The sequence below is a fragment of the Sarcophilus harrisii genome, chromosome 4 (genome assembly GCF_902635505.1).
Source record: "Sarcophilus harrisii chromosome 4, mSarHar1.11, whole genome shotgun sequence".
Classification (NCBI taxonomy): Eukaryota; Metazoa; Chordata; class Mammalia; order Dasyuromorphia; family Dasyuridae; genus Sarcophilus; species Sarcophilus harrisii.
The window spans coordinates 182,105,567-182,123,389 of record NC_045429.1 but is presented as its reverse complement, the minus strand read 5'-3'; the positions used below and the strand labels follow the sequence as shown (position 1 = coordinate 182,123,389).

Below are 17,823 nucleotides of genomic sequence, written 5' to 3'. Positions count from 1 at the left end.
GGAGGACCAACTACTTCAGGGAGTGATGTCTTGACTTGGAAGTGATGTTTTGAAACAGTCCCATAAAATAAGTCATCAGCCCCACTCTCTCTTCCAGAGTCACTGAAATACAGTGGCAGGACAGAAGTCAAGATAACTGGCAATGCTCTGGGATGCAGTGACCTTGGTGTCTTTCTTTGAAGTCTGACCAAGCTCTAAGCATTCTACAACATCAACTTCAGTCACCTCCATGGGCATTGAAACACATTATTGTCACCTGCCCATTCCACTGGGGAAGTCTTCACATATTTACTCACCAACAGGTTACTCTCAATCTGGATTAACACATCAATTTAAGTGATTTTGCCAGGGTATGGTTACAGCCCATACTATAGCTTTTTTGAGGCACAGGTGAGAGTTGAGTGCCAGTGGACATGGAACATGGATGAGTAGCCCAGAAAAAGGCTTAACAAGTTAACAAGCCTTCAAACTGAGATGCTAGTCCTGATTATCCTACATACTCAATCTTCTGCACAATTGCCAAAAAAATCTCTATAAAGCACAATATAGATGTGAATATGTCATTCTTCAGCTCAAAAATCTTTGATAACTTCTAGATATATACTCTAAGAAGACCACAGGGAAAAAAAAAAGGTTCCAAAATATTTTAAGCATTGGGTATGTGTGGTGTGTGTGTGAAGGGGACACAATTTGGAAGAAAAAGTAGTTGATTTTTGTAAGAAGAATACCTAAACAAATTGTGGTACATGCATATAATAACATATTACTGTGCTGTAATAATGAATGAGCATGATGAATACAGAGAAACATGGAAAGACTGAAGTGAACTGATGTAAAATGAAGTAAACAGAGCCAGGAAAACAATACATATGACGACTAGACAATATTCAATAAACATTTATTTAGCATCTACTATTAGTCAAACACTGTGCTACTAAATGGAAATACAAATATAAAAGGGAAAAATCAGTTCCTGTCCTCAAGGAACTAACAATCCAATGAAGACAAAACACAAAAGGAAACTTAAGAGGGGAAAGAGGATGGTACCTGATGCAGGAATGTGGTGAAGTCAGTCACAGAAGTCCCAAAGTAGTTCAATCATCGGAAATAAGACCTTCCTAACGCATACTTATAATCCTTGTGTAATTTTATTAAATATTTTGTTACTTCCAAGTTTCTTGTAGTCCTATGTTTCATAGTCATGTACATATACAGACAACATATATGGATATGTATATATCCATGTACATAAATACACAATATATATATGTGTATATATATACATATATATATTCTTGGCTTATGTTTACATCTTTTTTTGTCTATGTTTATGTTTACATCTACCTATCTACATCTACTTATCTATTTATCTATTCAAATATATATTTATATCTATCATCCAGACCTTTAATTTCATGGAAATTTTCTCCACCATTGAAGACTGAAAACTCCTCTGAAACATGTAGCCTTAGAAAATAACTAAGTTATGGAGAGATTGTCACTTTCCAGATTTACAGCTACTAAATCTCTTTCTATCTTTGTCTTTCTGGAGTGATTATTTCTGTTCACTCAAATGTGACAATCATTTCACTTGAAACAAATCAACTTGGATAGGATATTTCTTTTTCCCTGAATAGCTATATTTCTAGACGCTATGCTCAGTTCCAGAAAAGAGAAAAAAGAACATTTTCCTTCTCATCCATGGGAAGTGAAAAATTGAATTTTTTTCCCCAGCTTCTGGCTCTTCTCAGTTTTTTTAATTACTTGGTGTTTCCAGGGCCTAGCCACTTAAAGCCCTGGTGATACAGCCCTTTCAGCCAAGCCAGCACTCTTGCTCCTGAGACATTCACACCCCACAAAGTACCCCTTTATATTGATGGAGGTGGAGGAGAAAACCCCAACACTTTGATAGAAGTGAGGTAGCAGGGAATGACGTCAGGAGAAGCCAGGATTACATATTGTAAACTAAACTAGCCTAGCTACTGCAGAGGCAAGCAGGGAGGAGCACTAAGAGGATCACCTGGGTCTTAAATGGGCCTTTCATTCTTAAGCAGGCCTTTTGTTCCGGCATTGACAAAGCTATCATAATTTCACTGTTGCAGTGTCTAATCAGAAAGTCTAGTTATAATGTCAACTGCAAGGTTATATGTCCCATGTGAAAGACCTACAACCACCACAACAATTTGGGTAGTGGTTTAAACTCGAATGCGTGAGGGCCATTTCTTGCCATTCCCTTCAGATAAAGACAGGAGAGATCTTTCTGCCTCATCAGCTTAGCCTTTTTCAGGACTATTGAATGGAAAGGCCCTGGCTTGAAAATTGTTAAGGATTGAAGGTCCTGGATGAATCAGAGCTTCATTTAAACTACTGCAAATTTGTGTATTCCTTATGTGTTCTTTGTCCTGACCTTATATTTTTAATCAGAAGAACTGAGATTTGGAATTCTTGTAATTTCAAGCCAAAGGGAAAATTAGAATTTTTTTCAGGTTTATTCAGATTTATTTATAAGTACTGTGCTTCAGAAATGGCTGTGATAGCAAGGTGTGTCAGGAGAACTAACAACATAGCATTTTTGGGGGGAGAATAGTGGAGGAAGCTCACTGGGTAAGGGAAAACTATAGTATACACATCTGTAAAATGGGCATATTTGCACTCTTTCCACAGCACTGTCATTAACCCTATTAGGAACCTAACTCCTATTTACTGGCCAGATTGCCTTAATGGCATCTTCCTCCTAGTGGTATTTTTCCCTCTAGTTAATTGTGAGTCTGCTAGGAAACTTGTCTTTCTCCTTGTTAATTGCTAAAATCCCCTTTTCCTTGCTCCTGGCAGCATAATAAAATTGTTGTTCCTTAATTTGGAGAAGATCTAAGTCTATAAATTCTTTTGAATCAACCTACCAACTGGCCCATTAACTCCAATATATTTTTAGGATCAACACCCCTAAAACCCAACATTTGGTAGCATCATCCCATCAGTATCAAAAATTTGTCAATACATTCACACCTCCTTATCTGTGACTACATCCAGTGATTGTATTAACTGAATGACGTTGAACAAAATCTCCCTTCCTTATATTTATGTATATATAAATATTTTATACACAAACACTAGCTTGATAAATTTCCCATTCAACTGCATATCATAGTCTGGGTAATATAAGTTTTTCTATCTTCTTCTTCCTGCTTTTCCCCCCCAACCCCTCACCCAGCCCCTTTCTATGTGATTAGGCTGATTTTTGCCACATTGTGGTAGATCTCATTGAGGAAACTTGGTGTTCTGGGACTTGTTGCAATTAGTAAAATGTCATCTAAGAATAAGAATATTTGAAGAATATAGAGTCCTTTAATAAAGACTGTACACAGAATATTTTGCATTACTTTGGCAAATCTCATCAGTGAGAATATGTAGCCCTATCTTATGAATTATTCATAAATCATATTATGTTCATTTAAAAAACTTAACCAGGATTTTTAATTCTTTAAAATTTGTCAGCAGGAAATGCTATAGCAAAACAAAAAAGCACAACAAAGAACATTTCTAAGATAAGGAAGAGCTTTTTCTGCCTTCACAACTAAAAAGTTAAATTCCTATTTAAAATATCGAAAATCCTTTCATATATTAAAGAAATACTACTAAAAACAAGCAATAGTGATACAAATGGAAACTTCATATATTTTCATTTCAAGAATCAGTAGCAATAGTTCTTTTTGTTGACAAACATTTTCAAGGTATAATAGTTGTGGGGTAGGTGATCATGAGGGAAGAGGTCATAAGCAGTAGCACTAAAAAAAAAACCTTAGAGATTGTCTAATTTAACCTTTTTATTTTACAAATGAGGACTGAGGCCAAAAAGATGACTTCAGGTTAGTAACTAGTAAATAGCAAACCCCGGATTCCAATCTAGGTCCTCTATTAGACCTTTCTATTAGCCCATACTGCCTCACAAAAAGCAAAGATAATGATATTTGTGATTTTAAGTATCTCTGAAGTTAGGTAGTGAGAAAAAAAACACCTTTTGGTCTTCCTTTAATGTTCTAAGAGGAAAATGTCCTTTCCCTTCTCCTCCCCTCAAAAAATGGTTTTAATATAGGGGTCACAGAAAATGCAAAGGTTTTATAGGCTACAATAAAATGGTTCTTTGTCTACTAATTCCTTAGTGTCACATTTAACAAAATAAGGAAACAGCAGATAATAGAAGTGTTTACAGATTAGCCCTTTCAGCAATAAATAACATGGGGTCTTGCCCACCTACAGATATTTAAACTTCTTATCATTGTTTAAGCCTTTCACCTTTTGTAATGGTTGCTGACATTTTAACTGGAGCAGGTTAAGAGGAGTCCCCTCCCTTTTTTCTTTCCTGTAGCCTTATACATACAGAACCCACATTCATAAGATCCCTTTTATCTGATTTCATCATATAAAAAGAAAGACCAGACTTAAATACTTGCTGGAGTTGGCACCAACTGAGAATTAAAAAGCCTGTATACAGAAAATGTATTTGCTTTGTGCCTTTCTTGTACTGCTTTCCTTTGGAGATAGTTTCCATCCTAACTGTCCTAGAAGATGCAGCTGTGATTCCAATCAATCTGTCCGGTGCTATAAACTGATAGAAGTGCCTTCATGGATGCCTTCCACAATCAAGAGGCTTTATATCAGCCACAGTCAAATAAAAAACCTCAAGGTAAGTATACCATTTCTTACTCAAATTAATTCTTTTTTTTATTGAATGGGAGAAAACCAATTTTAAAATGACAAGGTTTAAAAAGATATAATTTTCAAGTCAGAGTAATTTTGCCAACTACCAACACATTCTGGGTAAATAAAATGGATCTTTCCCCCGGTTTAAAAAGAAAAAAAAAAGATGTTTTTGTTTCCAACTTTATTTAAGAGCATTTCAAGAAATAAGTTAATAGTTGAAAAACTTTTAAGAGTTCTTTGCTTTATTAGATATGAGTGACTTTTTATGATAGCACTAAAAAAACCCCAATTATCCTATATGTGACTGTGTTTTGAAACATCTTCATGTAATTAAATTTATGTCTCAGTATTGTCACTTTATGTTAAAAGGCACTGGTTATATAATCATTGTCATGATATATAGCTTACATGTCAAATGTCTTAATCATTATAAGAGTGTTAGGATGATAATACAGTATTTAGATAATCAATACCCGTTACCAGCAAAATATTAACATCCTCCTAGGGAAATTGTTTTAAAGTTCTGTACTTTATGTATTTGCCCCAACAAATAGCACATTCCCATAATAAATGTTCTCAATTCTATTCTTTATTTTTTTAAATAAATGTTTATTTTTTCAATTATCTATTATTTTTTCCCCTCATCTCCCTCCACCCATAGAAAGGGAGGCAGACAAAGAAAGAGTGAGAGAAAGAAAAACAGAGAGACAGACACAGAGATAAAGAGAGATAGAGGCGAGAACAGATAGAGATGGAGAGATGCCTTTGTATCACATGCATGTAGTCAAGCAAAACAAATTCAAAAGTTGGCTCTTTCTGCCTATTAGTTCATCATTTCTCTGCCATAAGATGGATAGCATTCTTCACAGCTCTTTGTAATCACGCTTGATAATTTCATTGATCAGAGTTCTTAAGATTTTGTACTTTTTGTCTTTACAATCCTGTTCTAGTTTTTATTTTTTCATGTCAGGCATTTAACACATATTGAAAACCATACTGGACATTTGCTAATTTTTTGTGATCAAAAAATTGTGCTTTGCTTCTGGCAAAAAAGAAAAGATGTTCTCTGCATGCAAAAAGTAGTGTGATTGTAGTGGATAAAAGGGATGGTCTTGGGGTTTATGAAGTAGTGGATTCCTAGTCCTGTCTGTATGATAACGAGTCTTAACCTCTCATTTTCATAAGCAACTTTCTAATATAATAATGGGGAACTTTAACCAGATTGGATATAATGAATGTGCTTCCCAGAAGTTCCCAATACCAGTAAAATCACAGCAGGAAAGGGAAAAAAACAAAAAAAAAAGGGTTGAAAAGGCATTGGTCCAGAAGCCAGTTTCAGTACCATCACTAACTAGCTCTGTGACCTTGTGGAAGTTTCTTCCTGTTCTCTTCCCTCAGTCTTAACTTCCTTCTTTATAAAAGAATGATTTGAGAAATAGGTAATTTCTTCTGTTCCTTCTAATTCTAAATTTCTATGATTCCACCTAAACCCTTTTGAACTTTTCTGTTTTCCCTTATGTATTCAAAAGTGTAAATACCAAAGAATGCTTTTGTGGAATACATTGGATCTTCAGGCACACCAAGCCTCTTTATTTTGTTAACTAGGAAATTCAATATTACTGATACATAAAGGTGAAATCATTATAAATAAATGACATTGGATTTTCATGTCAAGACTGAAAAATTAGAATTGAATTGGATTGGATAATATTAAATTCCAGGTAGCATATTTGATTTATGTAGAAGATCTATATATTTGAAAAAGAGACCGAATTTAAAGAAATACGATGCTTAAAATAGTACAATAGCTTAAATAGAATGCTCTGAAAATATGCTATGTTCAATTGTGGGAGTGTCATGAAAACATGTTAATGAAATAAGATAATACTGTTTGTAAACATTAAAAATAAATTAATTATTTAACAAGTCAATTTGTCATTTCTAAAAGTTCACCAATCAATAAGAATGCTTTTCCCAGGATTTTAATTCAAATTGTCTCTGGATAAAACATCTCAGAATTCCCAGACTATGGAAAGAATGGAAAGCAATAAGCTAACTATATGATATCACTTTTTAGAATCACTTTGATCTCAAATTATTACAATGGATGATTGATTTGAACTTCAGGAGCAGATCAACTGATTGCCAACCTGAGGATACAAATAGTCAGATGTAAAATGAAGAGACTAGATGAGAGGATCTCTTAGTTCTTATCCTGTTCAAAGATTTTACTGCTATAACTACCTTCTTAGAAAGTCCTATTTTCTAGCTTGTCTTGATCCAGGCCTTTCATTCATTCAAGGGGATGCTTAAGTATGAAAGTAGGGATGTAAGGTGCCCTCAGAGCCTTGTCAGTCAAATATAGAGCAGTCAAACATTGGTTTATTTTTAATAGAGTAAAATTTGAATCAAAGAATAAGGTATTATTTTATGCCATCAGAGATAGATGCTTATTTAAGGGTACTGCAAAAGGTATAACAATGTAAGAATAATATAGTAATACCTAAGAGATTTGCAAACATAATTTTTGGTTGAGAACTAAACTTCCATTTATTATCTAGGGGGCAGGAAAGGACAGAAAAATGATCCAGAAAGTAAACATGGGCACTTTTTTATGGATTTTTTTGGACACTCTTAATTTAGGCAAAACTTACCTGTAGGTAAGGACATAGTAGAGGTAATTCAGGTTATTTCAGTATATCTTTTCTAACCCTCTATTTCTGATTTTATGAACATCATATTATGTAATTAGATATCATGCATATTATTCAGCAGATATAAGCAAAATATAGTCATTAAAGGGGTGAATTAAAACCATGATGCCCTTCCTGTTTTGTGAATAAGATATATTTTTTGATGGCATGTGCCTATAATCCCTGCTACTGCACAGTCTGAGGCTGTGATCAGGGGGTAGCATTGAGCTCATGAATTGTGGATTGTAGTAGGGAACAAAACCAATTGGTGTCTGCGTTGATTTAGCAGTAGTAGTAGTAGCAGTAGCAGGAAGCAGAGGGAAGAGGCACCAGACTGTCTATGGAGGTAATTAGTTGTACTGCAAGAGTAGAAAGGGAAAAGAGAGTAGGAGGTCCAGGGGAAGGGAGAATAGAAAAGAAGAGAAGAGGAAGAAAGAGAGAGGAAGGGAGAAGGGGAGAGAGAAGGAAGAAAGAGGAGGGGAGAAGGGGAGAAAAGAGGGGGAAAGAAAAAGAAAAGGGGAGGGAGGAAAAGGCTGAGGAGAGTGAAAGAGAGAGAAGGGAAGAAAAGAAGAAAGACAAGAGGCACATGATCCTTTTTTGCACTGTCTAGATATGGGACCATAGGCAAATCTTCACTTCCTTGGACCTCAAAAATATTTCTCACCTGTAAAATGAAGAGACTAAATGAAGAGGATCTCTAAGTTTTTACCCAGTTTAAAGATTCTACTGCTATAACCACCTCCTTAGAATTTTATGTTTTCTAGTTTTTCTTGATCCAGGCCTTGCATTCTTTCAAGGAGATGCCCGAGTATGAAAGTAGGGATGTGAGGTACTCTCGGAGTTTTGTCAGTCAGACAGATATTCTGGAAGTATTATTCTTATGGCAAGAAAATGTTTATGTATATGATCTATTTGATTCATAAATACAAGCTCACCCATATTTTCTTTTTGTTTCTTCATTAATCTTTACCATTGTGAAGTAGAAAGCTACTCTTAAAAAGAGAGTTTGGTTTCTGAAATAGAATATAGTGAAAATGTTGGATCATATAAACAGATTCAGGAAAAAGGATAGACCCAGAAGAGAGATGCCAAGAACATAGCATGGAAAAAAATGCAATTAGGAAAATACTTTAGTATTATTTTTCATAGATATAGGAATTTAATAGGAATAATCGTCATATCACAGTGGTATTTATTTTAAAATAAGTAAAATTCCATTGTTAAGTGACATCCTCTTGGGACAAATACTAATGAGCATGTGTGTGTAGTTATTTAAACTTGCTTATAGTGCATAAAGGCTTTATCTCAGCTTTGCGTAAACAAAGCCATAGCAAATCTGGTATGAAAAGAAACCTTAAAGGTCATCTAATCTAAACCTCTCATTTTTCAGATCAATAAATTCAGCTATGTCCTTAGTCATAGCAATGTGTCTAAAGTACATTGATTGGTGTCTGACAGCAAGATCAACATAATAGACAGAACAACATAACAGACAGAATTTGTCAGGATCTCTATTTTTAGAGCATTATCCAAGATTTGTATTTTTCTTCCACAAAAATATGATATAAATATTTTATTGTATATAAAGAGTAGCATTTACTTTTTTAAATATCCTCAGTATACATATTAGGAGATCATTAGATCAAAAGGTATGAACAATTTGAGTTATTTTTCTTATACAGTTCTAAATTGTTTCACAGAATATTTGGTTCAGGTCACAACTCCATCAGAAGCATATAATAGTCCCATCTTCTTGAAGCTCTTCCAGCACAATTGCTTTCCATTTTTCTCCTCTTTGTCAATTAAGATGTTGATGGTTTATAATTCATCTTTTGAAAACTGTTTATATAAAATATATTTTGAATAGATGGTTGAAGAAAATACGCAATGCTATTGCTTTTGTTTACATATATTGTTTAATATTTTTCATGATTATGTTGATTTAGGATTTTTTCCCCTTTGCAGTTATCTAATATCACCAAAACACTGGCTCTGGAAGAATTTATTCTGTTGGCCAGTGGTACAGAGTCCATTGAAAATGACACCTTCAAAACTTTGAGGTCACTGAAGACTTTGGAACTGTGGAAAAATAAATTAAGACGAATCCCTACTGTCCTTCCAAACAGTCTTGAAGTGTTGAAACTCAATGATAATTTGATAAATGTTTTGCATGAATCAGATTTTAAGGGACTGAAAAAATTACAAGTACTTGAGCTGCAAAACAATATGCTGTCCACTCTCTCCCTCAACACACTCTCCTCCCTTGTTAATTTACAGAATTTGGTGTTAGATGGCAACAATGTGGAATCTCTGATTGGCCCCTTTAAACTTCCTCACTTAAAACATCTGAGTATAGAAAATAACAAACTACATTTCCTACCAGGGAGCCTCTTTTCATCTCTTCAATCTTTGAAATTTCTTAGTTTAAGTGGCAACTCACTGACTAAAATCCCTAATGACTTGCCAAAGTCTCTGCTTTGTTTAAAGCTGGAGAGAAACCAGCTACAAGAAGTAAGATTTCGAGATATGAAACATCTGGAGAACCTTTCTCGTCTTTTCCTTTCTACCAATTCACTTTCTTCTATTGAAGGAGCCCATTTCCTTCCTAATTTAACAATATTAGAGATATCTCAAAATCAACTACAGACACTGCCCCTCCGATTACCAACAAAGCTACAGAAACTTGATTGTAGTAATAATCTGATTCAGAGAGTAAGGCTTCAAGACTTCCAGGACCTGAGAGACCTGAAACATTTATTTCTAGACAACAACATGGTCAGCTTATTTGAGGTAGGAGCTCTTCAAAGATGTGTTCAGCTTTCTAACCTGGCCCTGGAGCAGAACCTTCTGCTGTCAATACCTCTCAGGTAAGTGATTAGTGCATCTTGTCATTCTTAATAATTGTAAGAGATTTGATACTTCTGTAGATATTCTGTAGATATCTGTAGATATTTTAGGGTTCAGAGCAATTTCAAGTAACTTTCTGTTGTCCCTTGGGAATCTAGGTGTAGAGAGTCATTCAGGAAAGTGGGGAAGCCCAGGGACAAATCCAATCTTTAACTTCATTTCATCTAGCCCATATGACAACCATATATACAAATGAAAAAAAAATAGAATACAGTATTAAAAGTCCTTAAATCAGGGGTGGGGAAAAATTTTTTTCTATCAAGGGCCATTTTGATGTTTATAACAACATTTGTGGACCATAAAAATATCAACTTATAGAACTCAAGTAGTAGGAGGTTGTTATACCTAGCTTTCTGCTCATCTTCACTTGTGATTGCATTAACAAATAAATTTCTCGGGGCTTCATATGGCCTGGCCTGTGGGTTAGAAAGTTCCCATCCTGAAGGTTAGAAGACAGAGGTCTTATATGATAATGCTTGGCTGGGTCTATGCTACTCTCTATGTTAATTTTTGTGTGTGTCCTTTGTAAGTCATTCCCTGTATATTTCTCTTGGACTTTTTGCCTGTCTTTTTCTCCTCTGCCTTTCAATTTATCAGTCTTTCTTTTTTCATCTCTTTCCTCTCTATCTTAATTTCTTCTCTTTCCTTTGCCCCTTTCTACTTTTTTTCTTTAACAGCTCATAATAAAGAAAATATATATATATACTTTATATTATTACTTTAATTATATGTTACTCTAATTTTAAAACTACATGAATGGAATTTTCTATTTTGTACAACAAACAATTTAATTAATTTGTTTTTTGCTTGTATGGCCCTCAAAAGAATTTTTTCCCTTGTCAACAAATGGTCTTTGATAGGGGATGGGGAGGAGATTTATGCCTTTTATAATCAAGCAGTGTTATAATCAACCTAAGTGGGGAAAATCATCTTGATAACTGAATGGAAGATGGATTGGAATTGAGAGAGACAAATTAGAAAGCTATATAATAGCAGTCCAGGTGAGATGTAATAGGGCCTGTGTAAGTGGACCAGAAGACAAATGTGAAAGATATTCTAATGGTAGAGAGTCATGTCAAGACAAGTCAACAATTATTTTTAAGTACCTCCTACTTGCTAGGTGCTCTGCTAAGTCCTAGGGGCACAAAGAAAAGCAAAAATAGAAAATTATAAGATTTGGTAATATATTTTATATGTGGATAAGGGAAAGTAAACAGCATAGGATAACATTGGGGATTAGAACCTGGGAGCATAGTGTCATCATCAACCGAACTAGGAAAACTGGGAAGAGGAAAAGAATGTGAGAAAAATTATATAAATTTCTCCTTCTTTAGAAATTTTCTTAGATAAGACAGGTGATAATGATGGTGATGAACATTAATCCATCTGACATATTGCAAAAACTTAAAATGCAAGATGTTTAATTACAGTTCAGATTAGAAGAGTATACTGAATCCTGGAAGGCAGGAAGCAAAACTTTTGTTCTTCGCAATTCAGGAGAGTAGAGTACATGCAACCCACTATGTCTAACAGTCCCACTAGACAAGCTTGTGACTGGTTACATTGGGACGTATGTGGTCAAAGAACCAAGGCAGAGCTAAGTTTTAATCAGTTCATGTAGGAGACAGAATTTGTTCTTGCCAATGTGAACTAATTTTAACTATGCCATTGTAAATCATACAAATGGGGAAGTTATAGCATTCTTGAAGAACCTTGAAGTTTCATATAGAATCATCTTTTTATCTACTGCTATGTGTGTGTGTGTGTGGGGGGGTGTATATAAAAGCTCCATTTTGATGTTTAAATTCAGAATAAGAACTTAAAAAAATATACTGCTGATTGATAGAAATAATATGACTGGGGATCATGTACTAGTGTTACTCACTATGGATTAACTGAGTCTTAAATGATGGACATAAAAGACACCTTTTTTTAATTTGTTGGGATTATGAAAATAGTAAGGAAAACAGATATATGATTGTTATATCCTTATGGCCTCTGCCAAATTGCTCTTTAAAAGTATGGGGGATCTTCTCCCTGATGATGACCCTATGTTAAATTTAACTATATATATATATATATATATATATATATATATATATATAGTATGTGTGCATATGTGTATCTCCATATGTTTAACAGTTTTATCATTCTCACTATTAGACTTTACTGAATATTCCATTTGCTTTTAAACATAACCATTTTTGATGTCATTACAGAATAATTTTGTGCACATGAGTTTATTTGCTTTTTATGCATACATTAAGACTGTGCTTAAAGATGCCCATCTTCTTTTACTAATGATTCAGAAATACAAGCTGATATACTTCCCTCAAAGATGATCTTTTCCTTCCTTCTGTTATTTCTAACCCATATAGGTTTTTACAATAGTTCTGACCATTTGCAACCTGTCTTACTCATCATTCCTTTTCCCTCTCCTTTGCTAATTCATCCTCCATAGCTCTCCCCTCTAATTGTGGTATACCTCAAGGTTCTGGCCTAAACCCATTTTTCTTTATTTTTCTTCTACAAATTCTTTCTCTCTGTGTCTCTGTCTCCTCTCTCTCCTCTCTGTCTCTGTCTCTCCTCTGTCTCTCCCCTCTCTCTGTTTCTCTCCCTCTCTCTCTCTCTCTCTTTGTGTCTCTCTCTGTCTCTATCTCTCTTTATCTCTGTCTCCCCTCACTAAACTTCAGTCCTATACTACCAAGTGCCTATTAGAAATGTCAAACTAAGTGACCTCAAGGCATATCAAGCTTTACATGTCCAAAAGAGAACATCCTCCTTCCCTCCCACCCCCAAAATGCTCCTTTTCCAATTTTTTATAATTTCATTCACTCTTTCCAGTCTCCTGGGCTCACAACATTTACATTTTCCTTGATTTCGCCATCTTTCTTTCATTCCACATATTCTCAGTTGTCAACTCTTGCTCCTCCTATCTTTCTTGCATCTTTTCCTCATTCTTCTTAACTCTCAGACTCTCATTTTAGTTCACCTCTGAGCTAAATTGTTGCAACTTCCTGATGGGAATTCCTAACCTAAGTCTCATCTCTAGTCTACTTCATATACTACTACCAGTAAATTTCTTTAAATTCAGAATTGCTGGTGTTATTCTGTAATGAAACAAACTCCAGTGGCTTTCTTACCTCCAGGACAAAATCTAATTTCCTTTATTTAGCTTTTAAAGCCTAAGCCCTTTACTACATGGCCCCAGCCTATCTTTCTAACCTCATCGAACATGATTACTTCCCTTCCTTAGTGATCCAGTCAAATTGGCTTTGTCTCTGTTGCTTGACCACTCCATGTCCCAATACATGCCTTTTCATTGGATCTTCTCTATGCCTAGAATTTACTTCTTCCTTCAAGGAACTATTTATTACCTTATATTTGTTCTGTAAATAATGAGATTAGGGTTCCTGGTGGTAACTAAATGATAAGGTTAGGTTCCTGGTATTCAGGGAGTTAAATAATGAGGTTAGTGACAGGTTCTGGGTTCAAGGAACCAAATGAAAAGGTATGACTCCCCTAAATCCTCTTGGGATTTGGTGCAGGATAGGGAGTTATGAGAACCCCCTTCTGGTGGCGCAGAGATTCTTTGTAAAGGAATTTATGAACCTGAAAAGCTAAACTGGTAAAAAGAAGTTTATTATTGGCATTGGGAAGTCAGCCTTTGCTATGCATGAATAGAAAGACTGAATTCCTTAGTGGCAAGGTCTGGCAGAAAAGTAAAGTTTCTAGTAGAGAAATCCCCACAGAGAGGTATAAAGTCTTGTTAGGAAAATAGGTGAGGATAAAGAGAGGGTAACGCTGAAAGAGAATATTATTTCAGCGGGCAGAGGGTTCCTTGCAAGGACTGAGCCCCAAGTTGGCTCATTTTATAAGCCTTGGCTGCAAGCTGGAGTTTGCTTTTGATGGGGGCTGATTTCAGCTTGAGCTGGAATTTGAATAGAATTGAATGAGTATCTCTAGGTTTGATCTTTAATTCAATGGAAAGCTTAATCAGTAGAGAATATTATCAGTGATGGTGGTGCCAGTCTCTCAGGATAACAGAATGAAGTTTTTTATCCTGTTTCCTTTGGTGGGGGTCTTTTACAGAGGCCAGTATTCAAGGAGTTTTAGAGTTTTGGAGTCCCCTCCCACCCCTTGTCATAAGTACTTGTAAATGTTCTTGTTGTCAACTGATTGAAATAATCAGAGAAAAGACGGTCTTTCAGTCAGATACACTTAGCACAGTCTTAGGTACATAATAAGATTTCAATAAAAATTTTGGCAACTAAAAAATAAAACCCCACAAATTTTATTTCTAGACTTTGTTTCCTAGCCCTGTGTGATCTTAGCAATGAAATGCTCACATCTAATTCATTTCTATAATGTTCAGTTATTCCTAGAGGGAAAAACAAGTTATGTATCTGAGACTTTCTGTGAAACTTTTACAGATGTTCTTCAGATTAACAATTGTTTGGATAAAATTAATTTGATTTGGGGCTAACAAAATTCAATTAAATTACTAAACTGTTAAAATGCATGAAATTATTTTATGCAAAATTTATGTTTCTTTATTAAATAAACTTGATCCCAAAATATGAAGAAAGTTTAAATAGGGCTCTGAAATTCCCAAATAAGTATGACTTTGTATATGTTTGTATAGAGATGAATAAAAGAAGGTAATCATATTAGGTTTATTTTCTAAACTGCGCATAACTTAAAATGTATATCATTAAATTAAGCTAAAATGCTAACAGTTTGATATATGTATCCATTTGGACTACAAGTTATATATTTTTATGCTAAAAAGAACAGGAAAACTGTCCAACTGCCAAAAAATATGAAAAATATTAAAAGTCGTTGGTCATTTCCTTCCTAAATGGCAAGCATGAAACTGTGACAAACCAATATTCACTTCCCTACTCCATGGTCTTATCAAGTCCAATGTTCCTTTTAAGGATAAAGATCACATCCTATCCATGAATGTCCATTTTTATACCACTCTAATTCATGTCCTCATGTAAGTTCCTTGTAAGGGGTCCACCCCAAAGTTCTGAAGGATTTCTTATTTCCACTACACAACACTGAAAGGAACAGTCTTCTTTCCAATTTATCCATGATGCATTAATATATCATGAAGTTGGTATATAAATACACAAGGTTAGGGTTAGAATTTTCATATAAAATTTCCTTACCTCTTGTGCTTATATGTGCATATGTGTGTATGCACATACATGTGTGTGTACATATATGTATATATGTATAAATTTAGCTGCACAGTTAGTTGATATATGACTAAAGATAGGCATGAGCACAGAAAGAAAAAAAAACTAAGTAGGGAGTCCAATGAACCACAAGTTAAATATGAGACAGAAAGAAAAGGTTATCAAATAAATTATATTTTGTTCTAATAAAAAGAGCATAACTTGCCATTTTTAGAAAGCAATTCTACTTTGTCATTAATCTTTATTTGAATAACAGACTCCATTTTAGTAGCCCTATTTTAAGAGAAGAGAGGTAAGGAAGTTAAAAAAAAATTATTAGATACATAGAAAGGACTTGTGAGACAAAGTTAAAAGGGTTGAAGTGACTGATGGAAAATAGGAAACTAGAAGATGAATTCATAGCTGACTTTAATACAAAGTTTTTTTTTTAATCTTTTTATTTTCTTTTTCAAGGGAAACACAATTATAAGTGTACCAAGGGACTGGTGAACATACATACTGTGTTTGATGAAGGCAGGGAAGAGGCTTGGAAACCATGTTTCCAAAAGCATAATAATGTGTAATGAATATGCTACCCAGTTTATTCCTACTTAGGATGCCAAAAAAATCTTCTGGATTGGGGCCCTGGACAGTGTTCAAAATTCATCCTGCCTAATTTATTGAAGATGTAAATTTCTTTAAACATAGGAGAAAATTTATTGGAGAGAGTAATTGATGAGAGCTAGATATGGGGTACCTAAATGAAATTAGGGTTTAATTGAGGTCTAGTGGCAGGTTCGGGCTACAGAGAATCAAACAGAGTTCCCCTACAACCTCATTGGATTTGGCGCAAGGATACGGCATTAAATAAGTCTAGTAGCAGTGCGAGTCCCCAATAAAAGCAATTATCGGCCTGAAAAGCTAGATTGATAAGAGGTTTATTATGGGGTTTGGAAGGTATAGTAAAGGAAATAGTTGAAGGTAGAGATAAGAAGGGCCCTGGACAGAGGGTCCAGTGGACAGAGAGTCCTGACATGGCTAGCATGTTTGGGACCTCTGCAAAGAGGGGGTCCCAGTGTGGCCCTTTTATAATGGGAGATTTAGCTAGAGGGGCCTGTGGGTGTAGCCCCAAAGTTGGCTCAGATCCAGGTGGGGATGGGACAGGTCCAGATCTTCTATTGGAATTCAAAGGGACCAGGATTTGTGAATCAAAAGGTTCTGGATTGATAACATCAACTAAGAGGGGTCAGAAAGAAAGGAATCTTAAAGGGACCATACCCACATCATAATGAGGCATTTCCTTTACATGTCATGTCTTTCTAGAAGTAGGTCCCATCCTCTCTCCCATGAGGACTGCACTGGCTGAAAGTGTGTTTCACACACAAGAGAAATGTGCTTCCTCATTGTGGCGATTATAATACACTTTTTCTAACTTTCATTCCTACTTTGTTCTGTTCTTGGTCCAGGCTTCCAGACACTTTAGCCAGGCTAGATCTAAAAGGAAATGCCATAAAAGATATTGGTGAGCAAGAGCTAAAAGATCTGAAGAAGCTACAGGTTCTGAATCTTCGAAACAACAAGATATCTGCATTGGATCTCAAAGTCCTGGAAGGTTTACCTCGGCTGAGACACCTCTATCTGGATGGAAACCCTTGGAACTGTACTTGTAACCTTCTCAAGGCTAGGCAGGTCCTAATGGCCAAGGGAACTGATGTGAGAGGAGGGCAATGTGCAGCTCCAGCAGAAAGAAGAGGAGAAAGCTGGATGTCATCAAAGAATATCATGAGACACTGTGAGGGCCATTCCTATCTAACTGAGAAAAGCAAAGAGATCAGAAAGAAACTTTTACATGAGGATCACTCTAGCATTATGAACATGGATGATGAGTATTATGATTATGAAATAGATTAAGTGTGAGACCAAAATGTTTTTTAAATTTTTTTATGCTCTCATTTTTGCTAGGACAGATTACCACAAAACAGAAGTGGATAGCATCACACATTCTATTATGGATTTTGTTCTATGAGGGTATTTTCTTTGAGGGGGATAGTCATTTTCATTCTTTTCTTAAGGAATGGAAAGAGAATTGTTAGAGGTTGGACTGAGGAAAAAACAGATTGTAAAGGAAAAAATCATAACATAAAAGTTTTCTAATTTTTAATATGATTTTGCTGCTCTCCATATTCAGTTTTAGGGAAAAAATATCAAATACAAATATGATTCCAAACAATCAAGAGAGTTCCTTTTGCACAGTGATTTCCATTAAGTCCATTTCAATCACTTTGGGATCATAGGATCATAGATTTGGAATAGAAAGGGATCCTTAGAATCCATTC

At 35.1% G+C, this 17,823-nt stretch overlaps 1 protein-coding gene across 1 annotated transcript; it reads left to right on the top strand.

The window, feature by feature from the left end:
- Positions 1-4,495: 4,495 nt before the first annotated feature.
- Positions 4,496-17,617, top strand: LOC100929843 (nephrocan-like). Its single transcript, XM_003769384.2, has 3 exons — positions 4,496-4,684; positions 9,360-10,261; positions 16,954-17,617. The coding sequence occupies exons 1-3, from the start codon at positions 4,496-4,498 to the stop codon at positions 17,396-17,398; spliced, it is 1,536 nt and encodes a 511-aa protein (XP_003769432.1). The 3' UTR covers positions 17,399-17,617.
- Positions 17,618-17,823: the final 206 nt, after the last annotated feature.

Excerpts from the sequence above, each read along its gene's own strand:
- LOC100929843 (XM_003769384.2), top strand. The coding sequence starts at position 4,496 with ATGTATTTGCTTTGTGCCTTTCTTGTACTGCTTTCCTTTGGAGATAGT. Across the intron at positions 4,685-9,359 it reads GTCAAATAAAAAACCTCAAG|TTATCTAATATCACCAAAAC; the intron begins GTAAGTATACCA and ends TCCCCTTTGCAG. Across the intron at positions 10,262-16,953 it reads CTGCTGTCAATACCTCTCAG|GCTTCCAGACACTTTAGCCA; the intron begins GTAAGTGATTAG and ends TTCTTGGTCCAG.